This window comes from Fonsecaea pedrosoi, assembly GCF_000835455.1.
Source record: "Fonsecaea pedrosoi CBS 271.37 unplaced genomic scaffold supercont1.1, whole genome shotgun sequence".
NCBI lineage: Eukaryota > Fungi > Ascomycota > Eurotiomycetes > Chaetothyriales > Herpotrichiellaceae > Fonsecaea > Fonsecaea pedrosoi.
This window is the reverse complement of record NW_013550615.1, coordinates 2,222,295-2,241,720: the sequence shown is the minus strand read 5'-3', so window position 1 is coordinate 2,241,720 and position 19,426 is coordinate 2,222,295. Positions and strand designations below refer to the sequence as shown.

Genomic DNA, 19,426 nt, shown 5'->3' with positions numbered 1-19,426 from the left:
GGTACCACTACTTGCGCAAGGCGAGGAACCATGGTCAAATTTTATCCTCGGCGTGCGTGATCTCAGCTTTGTTATCGAACGCCAAATCTTTGGTCAGAACATTCTCTTGGACAGCCACTTCAACGACCTCATCTCCAAATGCTGCCGCAATCTCTTCGAGAGATTGCTGCTTGGTTTCCCTAGGCACAAATCAGCAAATCGAGTTTCTCTGGTGTTGATTCTCAGGACACATACGGATAGAAAAAGTAGATGATGAAAAGGTAGACAGTACAGCAGCCCACGAAAACGTAGTAGTAGTTCTCCCCGATATTCTTGAAGGCACTCGGACCAGCTTCGGTGACTTGTCAAACAACGCGTTAGAGCCACAAACATCGGATAGCGGGCAGGAGTCACCTACTGCTAACATTGACAGCATAATGCGCAAAAGCGGCAAGACCCATGAATTTGTTTCGGAGGGCCACCGGGAGAACTTCGGCACCATAGAGCCAGGTTACAGGGTTGATCAAGCTGTCTGTTGAAACATTTAGCTGCGTCTGGACTCGCCGTTCAGGCGGAAGGTGAGCTTACAATAACCAACGGTAAAAATGTAGATGCCAAGGATCGCAAACCCCTTGCCGACACGATTGTTGGTGTGTTGGAATTCGCGTTGCATGACAGCGGCATATATCTCGGTCACGACGACCCAGACGACACCAATCAGCAGCATCTTCCGCCTGCCCAGACGATCGGGAAGGAAGGGGATAGAAATGGCGCTGAACAGAAATGCGCATGTTCCCCAGACAGCTGTCAGCGCCAGGACAGTCTTGCTCTCGATACTAAGAGACTTATAAAGCGTCGCTACATGCTTTGTGAATAGTGTGCTACGATGGCGGGTCTCAAGTCACTCACTTTGGTAATACTAGATGGGAATGGTCAGAAGGTTTCTTCGGTCTGTATGGGAAGAGATAACTTACCTGGATCACATTGACGCCAGTAATGGCGGTCAGGATCTGTACTGAAATAGATCTGGTTGCACTTAGCTCCGGGAACCCCCTACTCGCTCGAAAAATCACCTACACGAGAACGCGATGTCGGTACCGCTTGAAGGCGGACATCAAGGACGGGCTGCGTTGCTCCTGCTCAAAGGCGATCTGGGTTTTCATTAGGGCAAACTCTTGTTGCACCTCCTGTGACTGTAGGTCGTGGCGGAATCTGATGAAGGCTTTGCGTGCTTCTTCGACTTGACCCTTTTGTAGAAGATGACGTGGCGAGTTTGGCATGAAGGTAACCAAACCAATAAACATGATGATGCCCCAAGGAAGCTGCAGAGCCAGTGGAAGACGCCATTGGACCTGACCGAAGGGAGCATAGTTGCAGGCAAAGCCGACCCAGTTGGCCACCATGATACCACACGACAAATTAACGCCAGAGAGGCCGCCGATGAATCCTCGGTGTCGCGGGTCGCTGATTTCAGACAGGTAGACAGGAACCGTTGCGGACAAGGACCTATTACGATGAGTCAAGGTCAGAAACTGATTCAGATTGAAGAATCGGCGGTCGTTATGTACCCAACAGCAATTCCCGTGAGAATTCTTCCGGCCAGCAGCATGCCGAGATTAACTGCAGCCGTCTGCAGAGTGCACCCAATTGTGACAATCACACAAAGGAGCTCCATGAAACGAAGCCGACCGAGTCTGTCCGCGAGGGCAATCTGAATGAGCGCACCCACGGCCTCACCACCAATATAGATTGCACCGACCTACATCCTGTCAATCATCTTCTCCTGAATCACAGCTGGACAGACATACAGCACCGACGAGGGCGGGATTGGGATTGTGCATGTATTCAACCCAGCTTTTGTGCGCAATAGCTATAAGGTCTGTTAGTCATTGTGCAATTCTGTTTAAGATCACTTGTCCTGACTTGTGGTGACAATGCCGGTATCATATCCCTATCGATGATCCTCCTGTCAATAACCTCCGGATATAGCATGTCTCTTCGATTTTTTACATACATACAGAAAGGTGCCCAAACTGGCGAAAAGGGCCACCCCGAGGGTATATTTGTCGACGCCCATGCTGTTTATTTGGGGTCAAGACTCAGGACGAATAAGCAAAAACGTCTTCAAAGCTGGGAGATGTATGAGTAGTACAGTGGAAACATGATCTGAGCACCTGCAGATAAATAAATCCTGTGGAGAGCACCGGGGGCCGGCTGCCGTGAGAATAGCCACGTTTACCGTTAGAAAGATCGATTTGCGCGGAAAATTTATAGGCCGAAAGGCGGGGATTTCTGGGGCTTGCGGAGTGGCCACAGTCTTCGCGGGGGGTTGTTGACCCGCGGTCCCGGGATAATATGGCGAGGCTATTATTATTATTCTACCAAGAGATTCATGTGAATCCACATTCCACAGCTTCCTGTAACGGGGAGACGGAAGCGCCACCTATTTACGGGCTATACTGGTTACCAGCAATGATGGCTTTGAGATTTAGGTAGTCTCCCAACTCGTTCTTTACACCTCGAAACATTCAGCTTTGATTCTCCTGGCACCTCCCCACCCGTTCGTCCTTAGTAAACACGGTATGCTTGGGCCGGCACAAACGAGAATGCAATACGGATGAATCATCGTTGAATAGGAAAGTATGCCGAAGTCGCTAGGCAGATGAGCCCATACCCCTATGGTTTAGGCTCTCATACAAACTTTCCTGCTTCTTGTACGGGTACAATAACCCTGTGTGGCTTAACGAACGTAATTCTACATGTTTTGCCCGTCTCTTGCGCCAGATTTCTAGCCCAGACTGGCCAATCAATCGTTGGTCGCGGTACCTTCTCCAGGCAGCAACTTGGGCACTATTGGCAACAATAACCGAGACTGAGGCGCGAAACTAGGCACTTCCGAACATGCTGCCCGAGTAATGCGGCCTTGCTCCCTTTCCTGAACGAACATGGTCAAGGATAAAGGGGCATATATAATGTATATATATAGTCTTCTCTTAAGTTTGCCTAAAAGGAGAAGAAGAAAGAAAAAGCCCACTCGTTCGACCACCTCTTGTCAACTCCGTCGCTCTTTTCCCTTTCAATTTCAATTTCAAGGTGCACTTGAAGTAATCGCAGAGAGCTGTTGTTGTAAATAGTTATCGCATTGTTCTCGAGCAAAAAGCGCCGCGGTCCCACACCCCCCTCCTTTTCCACTGAATCACCCTTGTTGTTCACCAGTGACCACCTCCGTGACCTCCGTGGTGTTCGTGACCCTGGTGGTGGTCGTCGTCTTCATGTTGCATTCCATCGTCGTCGTCATAGTTCTCGCCATCGTCATAGTCGTCACCGTCTCCGTCTCCGTAGTGCTCTTCCTCGCCTTGTTGTTGATCATGGCCGTCATCGACGTGGTGTTCGCTGTAGTCTTGATGACCGTGGTGGTGGTTGTGATGATTGCGATGGTTGTGGTGGTCGTACTGTCCATAATCATCCTCATCGTACTGGTCATCGCCATCAACCTGGTCGTTGTCATCATCACAGCAGCCCTGATCCTCACCCGCACTTGGGTCGTCGTGGTCGTTCGAGTGGTGATGGCTGCTCGGGTCTTTGTGGTCAGGCATATCATGGTGGCTGCTCGGGTCCATATCCTCGTAGCTGCTCGGGTCGTCCATGGCCGGATCTTCGTCGTCGGAATCCGGCTCATCGTCGTCTCTCGGGTGCTTGACTTTGTGGTTGTCGGGAGGTAGTTCAGGGTGGCCCCGAAACTTCCCTTTTGCACATTGCGAGAACCAGCTGTGAAGGTCACAGACATCTGGGTCATTGGGCTCATACACGAGGATCTGCTCGGTGATGGACACGATGACCTGTGCGTGCTGATGGAGCTTCTCCTGTTGATCGCCCTCATCCATGCCTGAACAAAAGAGTATCAGCTTTTGGTCGAGGGCACCAACGACGGTGTCAAAAAGGCACCAACTTACTCTGGTCGTCATGGTCCTGTGAGTATTTTTGCACGGCATCATGGAGATGATGTTTCAACTGTGAGACGGGGTCTCCCAGTCCACCTGGAAGCCCGTGCCCAAGCTGGCTCATAGGGTCGTGCATATCCAGTCCTCCAAGGGGACCATGTCCAGACGAGCCAAGTCCAAGTGAATCGTGCCCGGGCAAACCAGGCATTCCGTGTTGTCCATGTCCACTCGCTCCCATACCCCCAAGATTGTGGTCTTGTAAGGAGTGAGTGAGATCAGAGATGTCTCCCATTTCGACAATGCTGTGTGAAAGTTGTGTGATTTGTGAAAACAAAGACTGGTTCTGTGTGTCTGATGATAATGGTTCTGTCTGGTTCCAAGCTAGATACGAGACACCGATCTTCTTATACGGCCGCTTGTGTCATTTTTGGGTTCAGACCTAGTTGATCCTCCTCGCTCGATTGATCATGATCGAGCCGCTGGGTCACGTTGACTATGTAGCCACTGGTAATCGGCTGACCATAAGCACCGTGCAACCCCGGTTCCTTCGATCGAGGCTTAGATGGATCTAACGCACCCGCATAGAGTTTGTTTTATTTAGATACCCCATCGCGCGCAATATAGGGCGACTCATATTCAAGAGATGCAAAAAGGGAAAACTCCGTCTGGTTAACCGTAAGCTTACAATAGTAGGCACTGCTATGTAGGAATCCACGACGGGGCATTTGATTTGACTTGGCATTTTCGTCTATCTTTGCGTATAGAAAGAAAAAGAAAAAGGGTGGCGGCCCTTCAAGAGGAATAGCCTAGATAAATACTACCTACTAATACATTATATCTTGTGCCTATTTCGGAGTCTCTACCAGCACTACTAGGTATATATTGTCCACTGCGGGACTATCAGAAGGGACTTGATCATTACGAGCATCAACCTCAACCCTTTCACACCTACATATCGAGATCTTACTTTTCGACTTTTCTCTTTTCAGGTTTCATCTTTTCAAGTTGGTCATCTGGAAAGTCCGTGAGAACAGAATGTCGCAACCGCCGTCTAAAAAATCCTTCTTCCCCAGCCCTGTCGCCGCGTTGAAAAGGTCCAGACCTCCCCCAGTAGGTTGTCCGTCCAAATGAACACCAGATCCCTATTTGCTAAATTGCACTTGTAGAAGCCGACAAGCAAGGATGACGCGATCAGATGGGCCGCAGGGCAACCAGCTCCCAATAATGTTCCAACTAGCAGTGACGTTCCATTCGGCGGTCGAGTTCCACCCAGCCAGCAACTTCGCCCTCAACCTCCAAGACTCTCATCACTCGCAGAGACGCCGGAGCCTGGACAAGTACCGCCCGGAGCCCCTCAGGATTTCGGCCGTCCAGGCGAAGACAACCTCACGGAGAATCTGCCACGGCAAATGAACACTGGGACAGGCGGGGCGGAGACACCTGCATATGTCCAAGCATTCCTCGATGCTGGAAAGCCAACGCCGCCGCCCGCAGGGTCGAGTGGAACTCTCCGCCCAAGCCGCCCAACCAGGCCAGTGCCACCGACACCCGGTGGAACTCCCCGCCCGAGCCGCCCAACCAGGCCAGTGCCACCGACGCCGGAACCGCAACCGCAAGCTGGACCTTCCCAGCCGCGCGCGGGACCATCTCAGTAGCCAGTCGCCCGGATCAGGAAACCGAAAAGCTGGAGTGGAAGGGGAAAGGGAAGGGGAAGGGGATGGGAATATTGGACATAGCATACGGTGCTTTCCCTCCACGCCAAACTCCAGTTTCTCGGTCAGTAGGGGATGGGGATGGAGGTATGGGGAATGGAAGTCTACGTTTTACTGTTTATATGTAGGCACCTCATCGATCAGTACCTTTCTTTTACCAACACTCTTTCATAAGTTTAGGTACATGCAAAGTAACACAGTAATCATTGCTTTTCAGATTGCATAGTGCTACTCCACGCTTTCTATCTTTAGTCAGCTCGTTCTCTTATACCATTGACTAACTGCTGATATTCCTCATTTAGAGGTGTACGCCTCTCTCTCTCCTGTGCGTAACCAAAAACCAGGTGGTTGACTCGCACTGTTGGTCTGCGCTAAGAATAAGTTGACAGTAACACAAGTTCCTTTGATCGAGGAATGGACGGGCCGCGCGCAATATAGTGCCGTAACCCGACATCAAAAGATGCAAAAGGAAAAATCCCCCCTTGTTACTAATGGTAAGCTTACAGCGGTAACATGCCTGCATGGATCTTCCTCTTCTATCTTTATGTTTTGGGGGGAAAGGGGGGGAGGTGGTATATATTGTCCATCTGCAGGACCATCAGAGGGAACCAAACCATCACGAGCAACACAACCACCGTCCCCTCGCGAGTCACGACCTTGAATATCGACATTTTATTTGCAAACAGGCTGTGATCCGAGATATCACTCGAGGAAAAATCATGACGACCGCACCGCCGAAGCCATCCGTGTTCCCCAATCCTGCAATGGTATTGTCCAAGATCCCAATCCCGGTAGGTTGTTCCGCATGGGGGATGAACCATCAGAACATTCTGCTGAACTTGTGATTCTAGAACCAGAGCATAGGAGGGCCACCGGTAAACGACGGGCAGTCAGGGAATGCAGCAATGAGCAAACCAGGTTTTGTGTCGATAGTGCAACAACCCACTGACCTTTCAACGAATCAGCCGATTGCCGCCTCGGATACGACCAGAGGCTTGTCAAACCCTATGCCGCCGCAAGGGTCAATAGGGGAAACCGTCAGTGAACCCGGGGCTTCTGATTACGATCCCAGCCTTCTTGGGGGTGCCTCCATTCCTCCAGGCGCACCTCCTGCTGGAAATCCCTATCCCGCTCCTGCTGGAGGTGCTGGACCAGGCGGAAGTGCTGGCCCAGGTGCCGGAAGTCAAAACCCTCAGTCGCGAACTAAGATAGGGGGGGCCGGTCTTAGTGAACCCGGGTCTTCTGATTACGATCCCACCCTTGTTGGGGATGCCTCCATTCCTCCAGGCGCCCCTCCCGTTGGAAATTACCACCATCCCGCTCCTGCTGGCAGTGCTGGCCCTCATGGAAATACTCCTGCTTATGGAAGCGCAACCCTTGGTGCGACTCCCGCCCCTGGTGGAACTGAAGACCCTCGTGCAGATCCCGCCATTGGTGGAACTGGCGCTATGGGTGGAGCTACTCCTCCCAATAGCAATGCACCCCCCGATGGATATGTTACTCTACCTGACGGAACTACAGCACCTGGTGGCGCTCCCGCACCTGTGGGAACTATCGCACCTGATACGCAGGGACCGCAGCTTGGAACTCTTTCCTAGCACGGATGAGGAGGTCAGCAAGGCGGGGGTGGGAAGGATTGGAAGGAGATACTTGGCTCAACGGTTGGGAGAGGACAAGTGGGGTTTACCGGGTGGCGGGCGGATGCGAGGGACGATGCAGACGAATGTTTCTGTTCGACAAGTATTGTGATCGATTACTCATGTACAAACGCATCGCACGTGTCTGCCTTACCCGTCTTGGACCCTTGTCGAGCCTCGTACTTGCTCCGTAGCACCTTGGGCTTTCGCAATTAGTGTACATACATAGCTAGCTTTTGCGTGCTGCCCTAACCCTATTGGGAACATTACCCGATGCGGCACACACTAACCGAGTACGAGGTAGATTTCCTTCCAATCAATAAATCAAGTTATCACTCTTTACATGGCGCAACACTCGTTCATTGTTTCAGGTACACCAAGCGAGCGCGGTGCTTACTGCTTCTCAAATTACACACAGGGACTGACTGCACTGCCCTATCTTCAGTTTGCTCGTCGTCTTCACTGGTTCACTCAAGCTGATATTCCTCCTTCAGATGGAGGAAAACCACGTGGTCAAACTTCCACGACTAGACTGGTTGACTGAGAAGTTGGACTCTCAAGGGCGTTCACATTTGGGGTGGGCGTTTGATGACCGTGAGATTAAGCTCTTTTTGTTTACCTGATGGGGGCCAAACGAAGGTTCCAGACCCGAGGCGGATCAGATCCATCCATCTGTGGATGAGCTCGCTAGACTCGAATAGCTCAATTAGGTATTGCCCCCAAGCCGACTAAGCGACGCTACATACAGTCATGCATATACCGAGTACCTCGTACTTGTAACACGGTCGGTCACAGGTTCAATTCGTCGATTAGTGAGGAACCTGGGTGGGGAGGGTGAACCACTTCTTTAAATATACACCGTCTCCTTGTAACCAGAATCTGAAAAAAACATCCTCCCAGACTAAAGTTAGGCTCTAAGTCGATGGGACCCAAAGCAGAGAGGAAAGACCGGGGAGGGGGCTGGCTCCGCATCCATGCTTTCGCCTCTTGAGGATCCCAACGCCCTATCTAAACAGCACTTGAATCCAGTCCCACTGATCCAGAGTACCGACGCTATCTGGATTCTGAATCCGCGCGCGACCATCTTTCAGCTGTACAGGTACCATAAATAGACAGACGGACACTCACAACCAGCGCCTTCGACAGGCCCCCCTAGCTTTAGTCACGACTCGACGATGTATTTCAATTCCTTGGAGGATCAGCCACGCCCGAGATCTCTCTCCGGGAGGAGTTGATTACTGCATACCATTTGTATGTGCATATTTACCTTTGACTAAGAATATACAACAAAGACACTGACATGGGCCCTCGAGATCAGGCCACTGTGACTATTGTACGTACTGTAGATCACGGAGGTTCAGTCACCCGTCGTGGACTCTCCATCATTATCATTATTATTTCTTCGCTCCGCCCGGTCGACCCCGTCCGTTATTTGACTCCACCGTGTCTCGACGGAGCCCCGGATTCCCGTCACAGGATACCCGCTCCAGAGAATTCTCAAATGATACCTAGTATATGGAGTATATATACATGATTGTGACGCATGTATTGGGCCTGAATTGGGTCTAGACCGCAGGAATCTGAATCTAGGCCGGACGGGACGGATGGAACGTCTTTTGTGTGCCGGGACCGAAGCTGATCCTGCTCAACGATGCGGCCTTTTGAGATATCTCAGCAAACTTTTCAGCCAGCTCCTTTCACGAACCAAGACAAGATCTCTGTCTATTCCGCAACAGGGTCGCAATCGTCAGCTAGTTAACCCGTGTCAATTACTTTCTCATTTCCTCTCGATTTGTATGAATCTCGTCCCCCTTTACTCGTGCGAGCGGTTGGGGCCCGCTTTGCTCGGCTATGAAACATGAGGTACAGATGTAGTATTCATGAATTAGTTTCGTATTTCTTGCAGTAGCTACCTAGGTAAGGTTTTTTTTTTTTTGGATAAAAGTCTTCTACCACAACTCAGTGCAGCAACCCTCTGGGCTACTCGACCAGAAACCGAGCATTCTCTGTCTAATCAAGCACATGAATTCTTTCACTGTCAAGTCGAATCCAGATACACGCTCAGACGTGAATGTCAAACCCACAAGTGCGTTGGCAAAGTCCTACGCACCCGAGAACTTTGCGGCATTCTGACCCGCGATGCGTCCAAACACCACACACTCGAGCAGACTGCTTCCACCCAGCCGATTGTCGCCATGGATGCCACCCGTGGACTCTCCAGCCGCCCAGAGTCCCTTGATCGGCTGTCCGGCGGTGTCAAGAACTTCTGCCTCGGGAGAGAAGATAGCTCCGCCCATGGTATAGTGCACGACGGGGGTGACGGAGCCGACATAGACGGTCGAGTCGGGCTTTGGATCTTGCAATGCCCACTGTCCAAATGACGAGCGGCCCAGAGAATCGGCACTTGTACCTTGAACGGTGGCGGCATATTCTTTTATCGTCTCGAGAGCCTCGTCCGCATGGTCGAGCTCGGATATTGTCGTCTTCCGCATCAGCCCTTTCCACACGTAGAAGTCGACGTGTGATTTTGCGGCCTGATACGCGCCCTCGTCCATCAAGATCTGAATATCCCACTGCTTGGTCGGCTGTGAGTCTTTCGGGGGCTGTGCCAGGATGGCCTCTGTGACTTGTTTTCTCGTTCTCAGCTCATTGATGAACCTCTTGCCCTGTCTTAGGAGGATTCCGCCTTCGCCCCTGAGGGCTTCGGCCGCGAGGAATTTTGTCTGCTTGAAAGGGTCCTTAGGATCCACGAACCCCGTCGGATGCACCTGTACTTGTTCCATATCGACCAGATGCGCACCAACGTCAGTCAGCAAAGTCTGCGAACCCGGAAGCGCTTCGTTGGTGGACGGAAATCCCTCGAGGTCTGGTCGGTATTGCGCGAGGAGACCGGTCGAGTCACCAGCGAACCCGCCGGCGGTAAATACCACAGGGCCTTCGAGGGTCTCCGGCTTGCCATCGCGAGAGACCTGCACGCCCACAACTTCCCCGTCCGACTTTAGGATCTTGGTCACGGTGGTGGCTGTTTGGAGAGTCACGAGAGGACTCGCCTGGAGTTGTTTCAAAAGTGTCAAGACAATGCTGGCTCCGGGCGGAGTTGGCCCTGCTCCTCGATGCGTCCGCGCATGGCTATGGCCACCCAACAGAGCGACATGTGACAGGTCAACCCCTTTTTCATCCACAAGCCAGTTGATCGCCGACGCGGAGGAATCGGTAAGCTCCGTGATGAGCTTCTGCCTCGCCTCTGTTCTGGAGGCTCTGAAGCTCGCACCAGCGGATTTCAGCGTGTCGTTGTAAAAGTCCGCCACAGTGTCCGAGCCGGGGACTTGAAACCGGGTCGGGACGCCATTGATGCCGCTCGACGCCTTGATCGAGTTTCCGCCAGGCTTCTGCTGGCGCTCGAGAATTTGTACCGGAACACCCCTGGCGACGAGCTCGGAAGAGGCACTGAGTCCTGCGAGACCCGAACCAACAACAATGACCTGCGAAGGCGCCGTGGCTGTGTTCCGCGTAATGGACGACGACATCCGAAGACGACCAGCGAGCATAGAGACAAGGGCTGCAAGGATTGAAAATACGAGGACCAGGCCGAGTCTATTTTTCCAGTACCGGGTCATAGGAGGGTGTCAACGAACCTTATATTGCGAATTCAGGTGTCAAATTCCTTACAAGCAGATTCCGGCATTTTCTTTTCAAAGAACGTTCAGCCATGATCGGGTATCAAACAGCGTTGGCTGGGAGCGAGTTTGCCAATGTCAGGTCACGCCACAGCTCACGCGCTGCTACTGGGCTTGTCACCCCACAAAACAGGCTTTGGGTACAATTCGATTCGGAATTGCATCTGGAACATGAACTCCAAGAACTGGGTACAATAAGGGCGAAGTACTCGGTGGTATCAGAATAGTCCTGCTTCAAGGTATCGCTTTGCATAAACTTGTACTGATTGCATAATTTTCTGCTCCTTGGACTTGAGGCCGGCTCATCTTTGGTACAAGTATACCCTTGGTGCCGAGGAGATGCTATCGCTAGGCCAAGAGTGTCTTATCCTGCTGTACTCGGTACTGGGATGCGCTGGATCTCTTATCCGACACCACCCGTCCTGCACCTTTCCAGTCAGATGTTCTGTGTGGTGTTTGTGTTCGAGACACCGATGGTTGTCTACTTGATAGTATCGGGCCTTGTGCTTCACATCGAACCAGATCATCGGAGTTAAAAAGATTGTCCGCTTTGGAGAGCTTGAACAAGTCATTGTTGGGATTTCATCTCTTTGCATATGCTCCTCCTCAATCTTGATCGGATGGGCAAGGTCAATGAGACCGCTGAGATGTTTCTCGGCGTTGTATTTTGACTTACTCCTGGATGGATAAGTCTCGAGCTGCAGGGCCTGCTTTTACTTGTAGTGCTCTGTACTTCCCTTTCTCTTTCTTCCTTGTCCGTTTGACCGTCGTGAGGTGTGTTGATCCGTGCAGGCTACTTTGCAGGTATATTTCCAGCCGGCAATTTCGTGATTTTTGGGGAGTTGTGAGGGATGTGTGACTGCAGGTTAGTCAGACTGACATGGTCGATTCGCATGTTACAAGACTGGTAGCAGCCATCCTTGGATAGTTGGGCGACATGAATGAGTCGGTGCTCGGCACCACTACAGGGTTGGGAGAGGGCCATGGCGCAGGCAATAATCGCGTAACAAAGGTGGCACTTGGGTGGATGGGTGGCATTTCTGTCCGTGTGACTGACTGACTGGCTGATTGCCGCGCCAACCGTGAAGCGTAAACAATGACGCTCAACCACCCCAGATCCACAATTTTCACTGGCTGCCCTCACTCCGTGGCTCTGAGTCGCTGCTGTTTTCTCGTATCGTATTCTGCCAGACAAGCTGGAGCCTGGAGGTCTGATTGCACTCGTACCACGACAGCATCTTTGCCAGCTCATCCCGCGCAGCCTGAAAACCCTCGTCACCTGCGCTCCCCATCTTCACATCGTCCTCCGCGCTGACAATGTCATCTTCACATCTCAAGTGCTCCAGCGACGTCTAGTCAGTCCCTTACCTCTGCTGAATTGATCACTCTGACGATCTCGCGCGTGTGATCAAAGACCGTTATCAAGGCCGCCCTCTATAGATCTAAAGAATGACCGCAGTCATGGACTCGTCAGGCTCAGTGCCAGGCTCATACACCCTCCACTGCGCGCGATTCAAAGCCTCTCCGTTTCTGCCTCCCTCCGACAGCAATCCCACGTCCATCTCATCGTCTGCCTGGTCACAACCACGACCTCTCAAGCCACTAGTCACAGGCGCCGCGCTTCACCCGTCAGAAGACGATCAGCTACCACACAGCCGCAAACGACCGCGCCTTGACACAAAGTCAGTCTACAATGACGATCCCACCACCACATCAGATCCGTTCTGGCGAGAAGCCCTCAGTCCTCCCCCGCTTGTCAACACAAACTACCGCATCGCAGGCGGCCTCGACACGCCTACTGCGCTAGACATGCAGAAAGAGGAAGACGCCCATGAGTTCGACTACGAGGCCGACTGCAGACCGAACAGGTATACCAGCCAAAAATCACATCACCCGGCAGAATCCTACTTCCCGCAAACACCAGCCCCAGATCGGTGCCGACGAAACAAACGGAGGCTTTCGCCCCCAGCACCGCCAACGAAGACATGGGGAAAGACAGTTTGGGCTTTAACCGGTGGCTTAGCGGGCAAGGTCTTCAATTTCTGCTGGAACACCACCTTCAAGGGCTTCTACGCTGGTGGGGGCGGTGGGTACACGTTCGATATGGGACCTGCAGATGCTGGTACCTCCGGCATGTGGACAGAGATTGATGCCAAAAATGATGTGTTTCGTAATGCCGATGCCTCTAACGAGGCAATGCGACATGCCCGAGAGCGGACTCCGGTTCCTGGGGGGTTCCCTGGGAACAGTCCTGAATTTATCGAGGACTATATGTCCAGACTGTCCGTTCAACCCAGGCAGGAGAACACTTCAACCCCAAGTGTCATCCCAGATCAAGATTCTCCGTCTATCTCCCGCTACAATAGCTGGGTAGTGGTTGATGGGGCCAACCCGGCGTCACCCTTGACAGAATCTAGTCCTGTACGCAAGAAATCGAGAGCAAGCACGGCGAATCTCTATGCTTCTCGACCGTCATCTGCTCTCCGCCACCCAAGCCACAATGTGACTCGTCCTCGCTTGACACCTCGATCATCGACACACAGGTCGTCGGCGTCATATGCATCACCACGGGTTTCTATGTGCGCAAGCACCAGCAGCGCTGGTCCAACACAACATCAATCATGGATCCCGGTCCCCACAGCATCTGCGATTGACCAACGTCAGGGCTCAGATAAACTTTCAAGGCGCCCGAGTGGTATTCCCAGTACCCACAGGGCCTCGCTCTCCACCTCTCGTCGGCAGTCATCCGCTTCAGTCACCACATCACCAAAACAGTCGCCCGAAGTCCGCAAATTCGAACAGAAACTTCGTCGGAAAGAGGCCAAGCAAGATGCTACGATGAACCGATTCAACATGCAGTTGCAGGCCATGATTAAGGAAGGGCAGGCAGCTTTGGGGAGTCGGATCGAAGTTGAAGATTACCAGAATGATAGGAATGTCGATGAAGGGTACTTCGACAACGGAATGCTGGAGCGAGATGGGTTGAAAGAGCCGAGGGGCTGGGACGGTCGAGATGAGAGGACAACGCTTGGTCCAGGAGCTTGGTCGTAGTGCGACTCACCTCTTGAAATTGCGAGCGAGGACGAGGGACAAGGGAGTTACGAGTCTGACTGTGAGGAGTGGTGTGAGGTGTCGGCTGTTGATGCGGCCTAACTTCATGAACCTGTCGAATTGTGGACTGGCTACATCAGGAGTCGAAGGATGTTGCGAGCACGAATCTAGTCCAGGAATCTCGAACCCGTGCAGAGGACGGACTGACACGAGCACGGGCAGCTCACAACATCCGGTGCCTATGCCAGGAGGTATGAAGGCAGAGAGGTCAGTCCCTGCTCCTTCCACTTTCCTTGTTCATATTGCCTCGAGTGCCATCTCTTTTCCTTTCTTGAGAAGTCTCAGACATGATACCCCTAACGGCAAATCTCCAATTGAACGAATTTCATATTTCATAAAGAAAACCGTACCATAGAGTTTCTCTCGTCTCGTGGGCGTATTCATCTTAGGTGGCTTTACTGATGCCATGAAGAGTCGACATCTGGTGGTAGACCGGCGTGGCAGATCCATGATTGGTTTAACTGGGGTAGAATCTCGACATGGTTTTCAGCGCTGTGTTGGCTGCTCAGCGGGCCAATCTCCGTCACGGCCTAAGGACGGGCCAGCAATAGCCAGGTCGAATAGTGTCGAGTCTAGCCGTCTGACGAAACCGTTCATTCATCGTTGGGCACTCCCCCTCGTCCGAATGGAGCTGTTATTCGTCGATCGACAAACCATAAAGCCATACATGCTGTGGCTGGCAGAAAGCTGCGTGAGATGTGATTAGGGGGTTGCGGCTGGAATTCTAGGTCATTACGAGATCTTGATGCCGGTTGAACCGTGGCTTTGGGCGATTCGGCAAGTTGCTCGAGCCAAGATGAGACTCTACTATGCTCGGCACCGCCTCTGCCGTAGACAGCGTAGGCAAAATTTGTGGCTTTTCTGGACTGTTTATTGGTCCAGAAGCAGAGAGCAGAGAGTCGCGTACGGCTGCGAGTCGTGAGATTCGTCCCTGGTGCCGAGAGATCAAAGACTGCAGTTGCTGGATCGGTTGATCAGCGTCGTCTTCTGCATCGGTGGTCCTGGTTTGTAGTGTGGATGGCAGGGCTTCTTGAAAAGGCCATTCTGGCAGGTCTCGGGTAGAAGGTGGTTTCGAGCAAGGAGGGTAACCCTCGAGAATATGTCTTGCCCAGCGACGATCTCTTGCAAAGGCAAGATTGATTCGCTCACTGAGTGACTTGTATTCCGCTGCCGATAGTGCGGTTTGAGAGGTATCAGGGCCGGACGGGGTTTGAGAGCTGTCATCCAGTCCGCTGGCGACGTCGTTGCGTATCTGAGCCAACGCACGCGAATATGCCGTCGCCTTATCCCTGAGGTCCTGGCGCTGGCGAAGAGAGTGCTGCAGAGAAACCCGATAGGCGAGGATCAGGGGAACCAACGAGTCTGGATCCTGGTGCTTGCCCGTTATCTCGGAAGAGTACTTCTGCTGGCGCCCAACAACATCACGCGTCTTCTGCTTGACCTGTTGTCTATTGCTGCTGACCTCGGTGTGATCTTGCGACAGCGTCTTCCTAAGCACAAGCATTGCAAACCTCGCAATCAACTCCTCAAACTTGTCACCTTTGCATTCATCTAGCATTGTCTTCCGCAGCACCGTTTCCCTTGGCAACACGCCACTCTGCTTCAGTTCCGCGAGCCATTTGTAGATCCCGGCCCTCAAATCCCTCGACTGTATGGGTGTGGTAGGGGGGAAACACGTCGAGAGTCTCGAGACCGCTTCGGAAGGCGAATACACGCGGAAGAGGTGGTAGAGTGCCCATTCTAGGGACTTTGTGCGGTTCTGCGGTTGGGCTCCCGGTGTGGTTGGGTTAGAGGCCTTTGAAGGGGGGAGAAATGTCGATTCTGAAATGTGCGGCCAGTCCGGGAGGAGGTCGAGGTTGAGGAGGTGCAAGGCACGGACGAAGATTGCAGTGTTGGTTCGAGGGTGCCATTGGGCTTGTAACGATGTATCCATGTCTAATTCAGTCGGTAGTTCAAACACTGAGGGGCAATGGCTTTGTTGGAGACGATTGGTAGTGCATCTGTTGCAGGGATTTGGTGCTGGGCAGCTGTGGTCTGGGCATGGCCTTAGGGCAGCCTCGCCTGTTCAGTCGACCCCATGTTTAGGCGAGCCTTGCCCAGAACCCCTTTTTCTTGCTCTAAAGAGGGCACGACACCTAGTACCTCGTATATACCTGGTCATCCCCTACGCTTTCTCACATTCTGGCTTGCACAGGGAGACGAAAACACAAACCATTGGCTTGCTAGGAGCTTCAGGTCTGACACGAATACGAGGCTTTCGTTTCAAGAGGTAGAAATAGATTCAACACTGCAACGATATAAACTCCCTTGTCCTTCTCGTTCTCCCGTTTCCCTTGTCTCACGCACTGCTTTGGCCAGGTCTCGCAACTCTCGTTGACCACGACATTGACGAACATCATATCGTAATTTTCTACCCGGACCCCACAGCCTTTCAACTGCTAGCTCCATCATGGCACACAATTTCGGGGCCAACTTCGAAAAGCACCCAATGGTGGCACCCATCTGGGATCGTCTCCAGGACATCGAACAACAGCTAGACCAGCTCAACCTCGCAGTCAATACTATACTGAAGCACTTGAACATCTCACCACCCGGCGGTCTGAATCCATTGACTGGAGACTCTGGTCCCGTTTCCCCTACTCCCCAGCCTACCGGCTCGTCGGAAACTCATATCTCTGACTCGCCGTATGTGTACGAAGCGCTCAGCCTCGAAAAGGCCGAGATCCGTCTGCTCGCTGTACACAACGCAGACGATGACTCGGAAGAAGTCCGCTGTTCTCTGGTGCCTCTGAGTCTTGAGGACAGTCAAGCGGCGCGATCAAAGCGGTACAACGCATTGTCATACTGCTGGGGGGAGCCCAAGATGGACGGACGTGTTGTCGTCAACGGTCACCTCTTTCCCATCACACGGAATCTAGAGAGTGCGCTGCGCAAAATGAGGAAGAGAGCCACGAATGAAGCGGCAACAGCGAGGACACCCTCTTCAAGCACATTCTGGTGGATCGACCAGATCTGTAAGCCGTGTCGCTTTGCTTTCACATAATGCTCGTGTGCACCCGCTGACTTGTTCGAGGCATTAATCAAGAGGATATTGAAGAACGAGGCAATCAAGTTGCGTTGATGCGCCGCATCTATAGGGGTGCGCAGTCCGTACATGTCTGGCTGGGCGATGCCGTCGAGGGATCCGCCCTCGCCATAGATGTCGTAGGCAAGATTGGTCAACCTCCCACCCGGGGTCCGGGGGAGAAGGAAGTCGAATACCCAGCGCTCTCAGAGGAGGATGTGCGCAAACACTGGCAGGCTCTTCGCTTGATGCTGGATCAACCTTGGTGGGAACGAAGTTGTAAGTCCCTCCCCTTTGCAAAATTGCGATGGTATTCAGAACTGATGGTTCGTCGTAGGGATCCGTCAGGAAGTATCCCTGGGATCTCGCACACTAGTCAGCTGGGGTGACCACAGTATCAGCTTCGATGTGGTGTCGCAAGCTGTCATGGCCATCGAGTACGTCGACAGCCTTGGTCACCAAATACCCGGTCAGTATTCCGGTATCGAGGCCCCTCAGACAGCGGATAGCAAGGCTGCTTTCAGTTTCTACCACCAGGCACAAAGCCTCCGTGCCTTGAGAAAAGCCTCGTACGCAGGACATATGTTTCTGCCACTCCACGACCTGCTCCTTCATTCGCGCCACTGCAAAGCCACAGACCTGAGAGACAAGGTCTATTCGATGTTGGGCCTCGCAGATCCGGAGATATACCTGCTCCGAGCAGACTATCGACTTCCCCTTACCGAAGTGCTGAAGGGAGCAGCCCGTTCAATCCTGCCTCAGAAAAAGGGGTTGCGCCTCTTGGGCGCGTGCCAGAACCATGAACGTCGCCACGATCTGCCGTCGTGGGTGCCAAACCTGATTGATGACTGGAAGTATCGCCCCTTGCAGGCTGACGACGGGAGCCACTACATCTCCGTGGGGGAGCCCAGCGTCGCATTCGACCAAGACACAATGCTGGTGAAGGGGTTTATCTTCGACTCTGTGACCGCACTGTGCGACACCGTCGTCCCACGCGGCGCCACAACGGGGGAGACTGACCAAGTATACCGAGCGTGGCAACATTATGCCGAGGAGGCAGAAGACGCCGGACAGATTGACGTCGGTGGAAGCCAATATGGGAGAAGACACGGATTTCGTGGGCAAAAGGACACATTCTGGGTCAACTTCCTCTCGACAGACCGCACGGCTAGCGGGTATCTGCGGTACTCGCAGGACAATGACAACACCGCTACCGGTGGCACCACTCTCCTCTCCGAGCGCGAAGAGGGATTGCAAATGCAATACCTCGGCCTAAATCTGAAACTGGCCCAGAGCTACCTCCTCCCTGCGTCGTCCGAGAAGAGTCTGCATCCGCTGCGGCCCATTCGCGCCGCACTGAAGAAATACGGTGTTGGTCGACGACTGGGCACCTGCGCGAAACACAAAACCCTCGTCCTACTGCCCGGAGACGCCGAACCGGGCGACGCGATCGCCGTCTTCAGAGGCGCCACGTTCCCCTACGTCCTGCGAAAGACTCCCGGCGCGCCCAGCAGGCACGGAGACATGTCCGAGCAGCCACAGGATGAGTATGTGCTGGTCGGCGAGGCGTTTTTGCCCGAAACGGCATCGGGCAAGGCCCTGGGAGTTGCGCCCGAGACGATGGTTACAATGCGCATCGTCTAATTACCCATCCTCGAGGGGGAGACGTATGAGATGTTATACGCGTCGTGGATCTTGTATCTTGTACCTTTCTTCACACTTTCGGATCATAAAAGTTGGACCTTGGGGAGATCTCCGTGTCGTGTATGCACAGACGACGGCACATCAAGAGCTGCCTGTATAATGGAGCTGCACATCTTACAGGTTGCAAGTCCGGCCATATTGTATGTATGCACGATTTGGCATAATTGACTAGATGAATGCTCCTCCATCCAGCTGGACTAGCAGGGCTGGGCTAGACTAAGCTGGGGACTGGGCTTTAGATTCAATCAGTCGCGAATCCTACGCCATCAATTACCAATCTACCACGTAACAAACCGAAACCTAGACGTAAAGTACACAGAATACGTAGAGTCTGTAGAGTACAAGCTTCCGAGAGCTATGTATATATTTTCGACATTTTATGTACTAGTTCTTCTAAAGGTTTTCTGTGAGTAAATGTTCCTCTCCACATTCCAACCAATCTTCATCCCTCTTTCTCATGTCTTTCTATCTATGTATTGTGTGTCTGGCTCATTCATGGGTGATATGACTGACTGGCTTTCTCGCAATACAGCCCAGATCTGGCAGCACAGGTGACTGATAATTCTCTTCTGCGTTATAGACCACACCGACTCAGTGCCGA

General features: G+C 52.7%; 8 protein-coding genes across 8 annotated transcripts; 4 read left to right on the top strand and 4 right to left on the bottom strand.

The window, feature by feature from the left end:
• Positions 1-34: 34 nt before the first annotated feature.
• Positions 35-2,056, bottom strand: Z517_00819 (uncharacterized protein; the record flags this gene model as incomplete). The annotated part of the gene is made up of 10 exons (XM_013433783.1): positions 35-179; positions 235-340; positions 398-511; positions 568-844; positions 954-1,005; positions 1,057-1,485; positions 1,548-1,738; positions 1,788-1,849; positions 1,903-1,930; positions 1,994-2,056. The coding sequence occupies 10 exons, from the start codon at positions 2,054-2,056 to the stop codon at positions 35-37; spliced, it is 1,467 nt and encodes a 488-aa protein (XP_013289237.1).
• Positions 2,057-3,188: 1,132 nt separating this feature from the next.
• On the bottom strand, positions 3,189-4,056 carry Z517_00818 (uncharacterized protein; the record flags this gene model as incomplete). The annotated part of the gene is made up of 2 exons (XM_013433782.1): positions 3,189-3,865; positions 3,933-4,056. 2 exons carry the CDS (start codon positions 4,054-4,056, stop codon positions 3,189-3,191), a joined length of 801 nt encoding a protein of 266 aa, XP_013289236.1.
• Positions 4,057-4,955: 899 nt separating this feature from the next.
• Positions 4,956-5,575, top strand: Z517_00817 (uncharacterized protein; the record flags this gene model as incomplete). Its single annotated transcript, XM_013433781.1, has 2 exons — positions 4,956-5,030; positions 5,087-5,575. The coding sequence occupies 2 exons, from the start codon at positions 4,956-4,958 to the stop codon at positions 5,573-5,575; spliced, it is 564 nt and encodes a 187-aa protein (XP_013289235.1).
• A 776-nt stretch (positions 5,576-6,351) lies between these two features.
• Z517_00816 (uncharacterized protein) lies at positions 6,352-7,230 on the top strand (the record flags this gene model as incomplete). Its single annotated transcript, XM_013433780.1, has 2 exons — positions 6,352-6,423; positions 6,484-7,230. 2 exons carry the CDS (start codon positions 6,352-6,354, stop codon positions 7,228-7,230), a joined length of 819 nt encoding a protein of 272 aa, XP_013289234.1.
• Positions 7,231-9,371: 2,141 nt separating this feature from the next.
• Z517_00815 (uncharacterized protein) lies at positions 9,372-10,817 on the bottom strand (the record flags this gene model as incomplete). The annotated part of the gene is made up of 1 exon (XM_013433779.1): positions 9,372-10,817. The coding sequence occupies one exon, from the start codon at positions 10,815-10,817 to the stop codon at positions 9,372-9,374; it is 1,446 nt and encodes a 481-aa protein (XP_013289233.1).
• Positions 10,818-12,395: 1,578 nt separating this feature from the next.
• Z517_00814 (uncharacterized protein) lies at positions 12,396-13,997 on the top strand (the record flags this gene model as incomplete). The annotated part of the gene is made up of 1 exon (XM_013433778.1): positions 12,396-13,997. The coding sequence occupies one exon, from the start codon at positions 12,396-12,398 to the stop codon at positions 13,995-13,997; it is 1,602 nt and encodes a 533-aa protein (XP_013289232.1).
• A 784-nt stretch (positions 13,998-14,781) lies between these two features.
• On the bottom strand, positions 14,782-15,990 carry Z517_00813 (uncharacterized protein; the record flags this gene model as incomplete). Its single annotated transcript, XM_013433777.1, has 1 exon — positions 14,782-15,990. The coding sequence occupies one exon, from the start codon at positions 15,988-15,990 to the stop codon at positions 14,782-14,784; it is 1,209 nt and encodes a 402-aa protein (XP_013289231.1).
• Positions 15,991-16,506: 516 nt separating this feature from the next.
• On the top strand, positions 16,507-18,765 carry Z517_00812 (uncharacterized protein; the record flags this gene model as incomplete). The annotated part of the gene is made up of 3 exons (XM_013433776.1): positions 16,507-17,071; positions 17,131-17,400; positions 17,459-18,765. The coding sequence occupies 3 exons, from the start codon at positions 16,507-16,509 to the stop codon at positions 18,763-18,765; spliced, it is 2,142 nt and encodes a 713-aa protein (XP_013289230.1).
• Between the last annotated feature and the right edge of the window lie 661 nt (positions 18,766-19,426).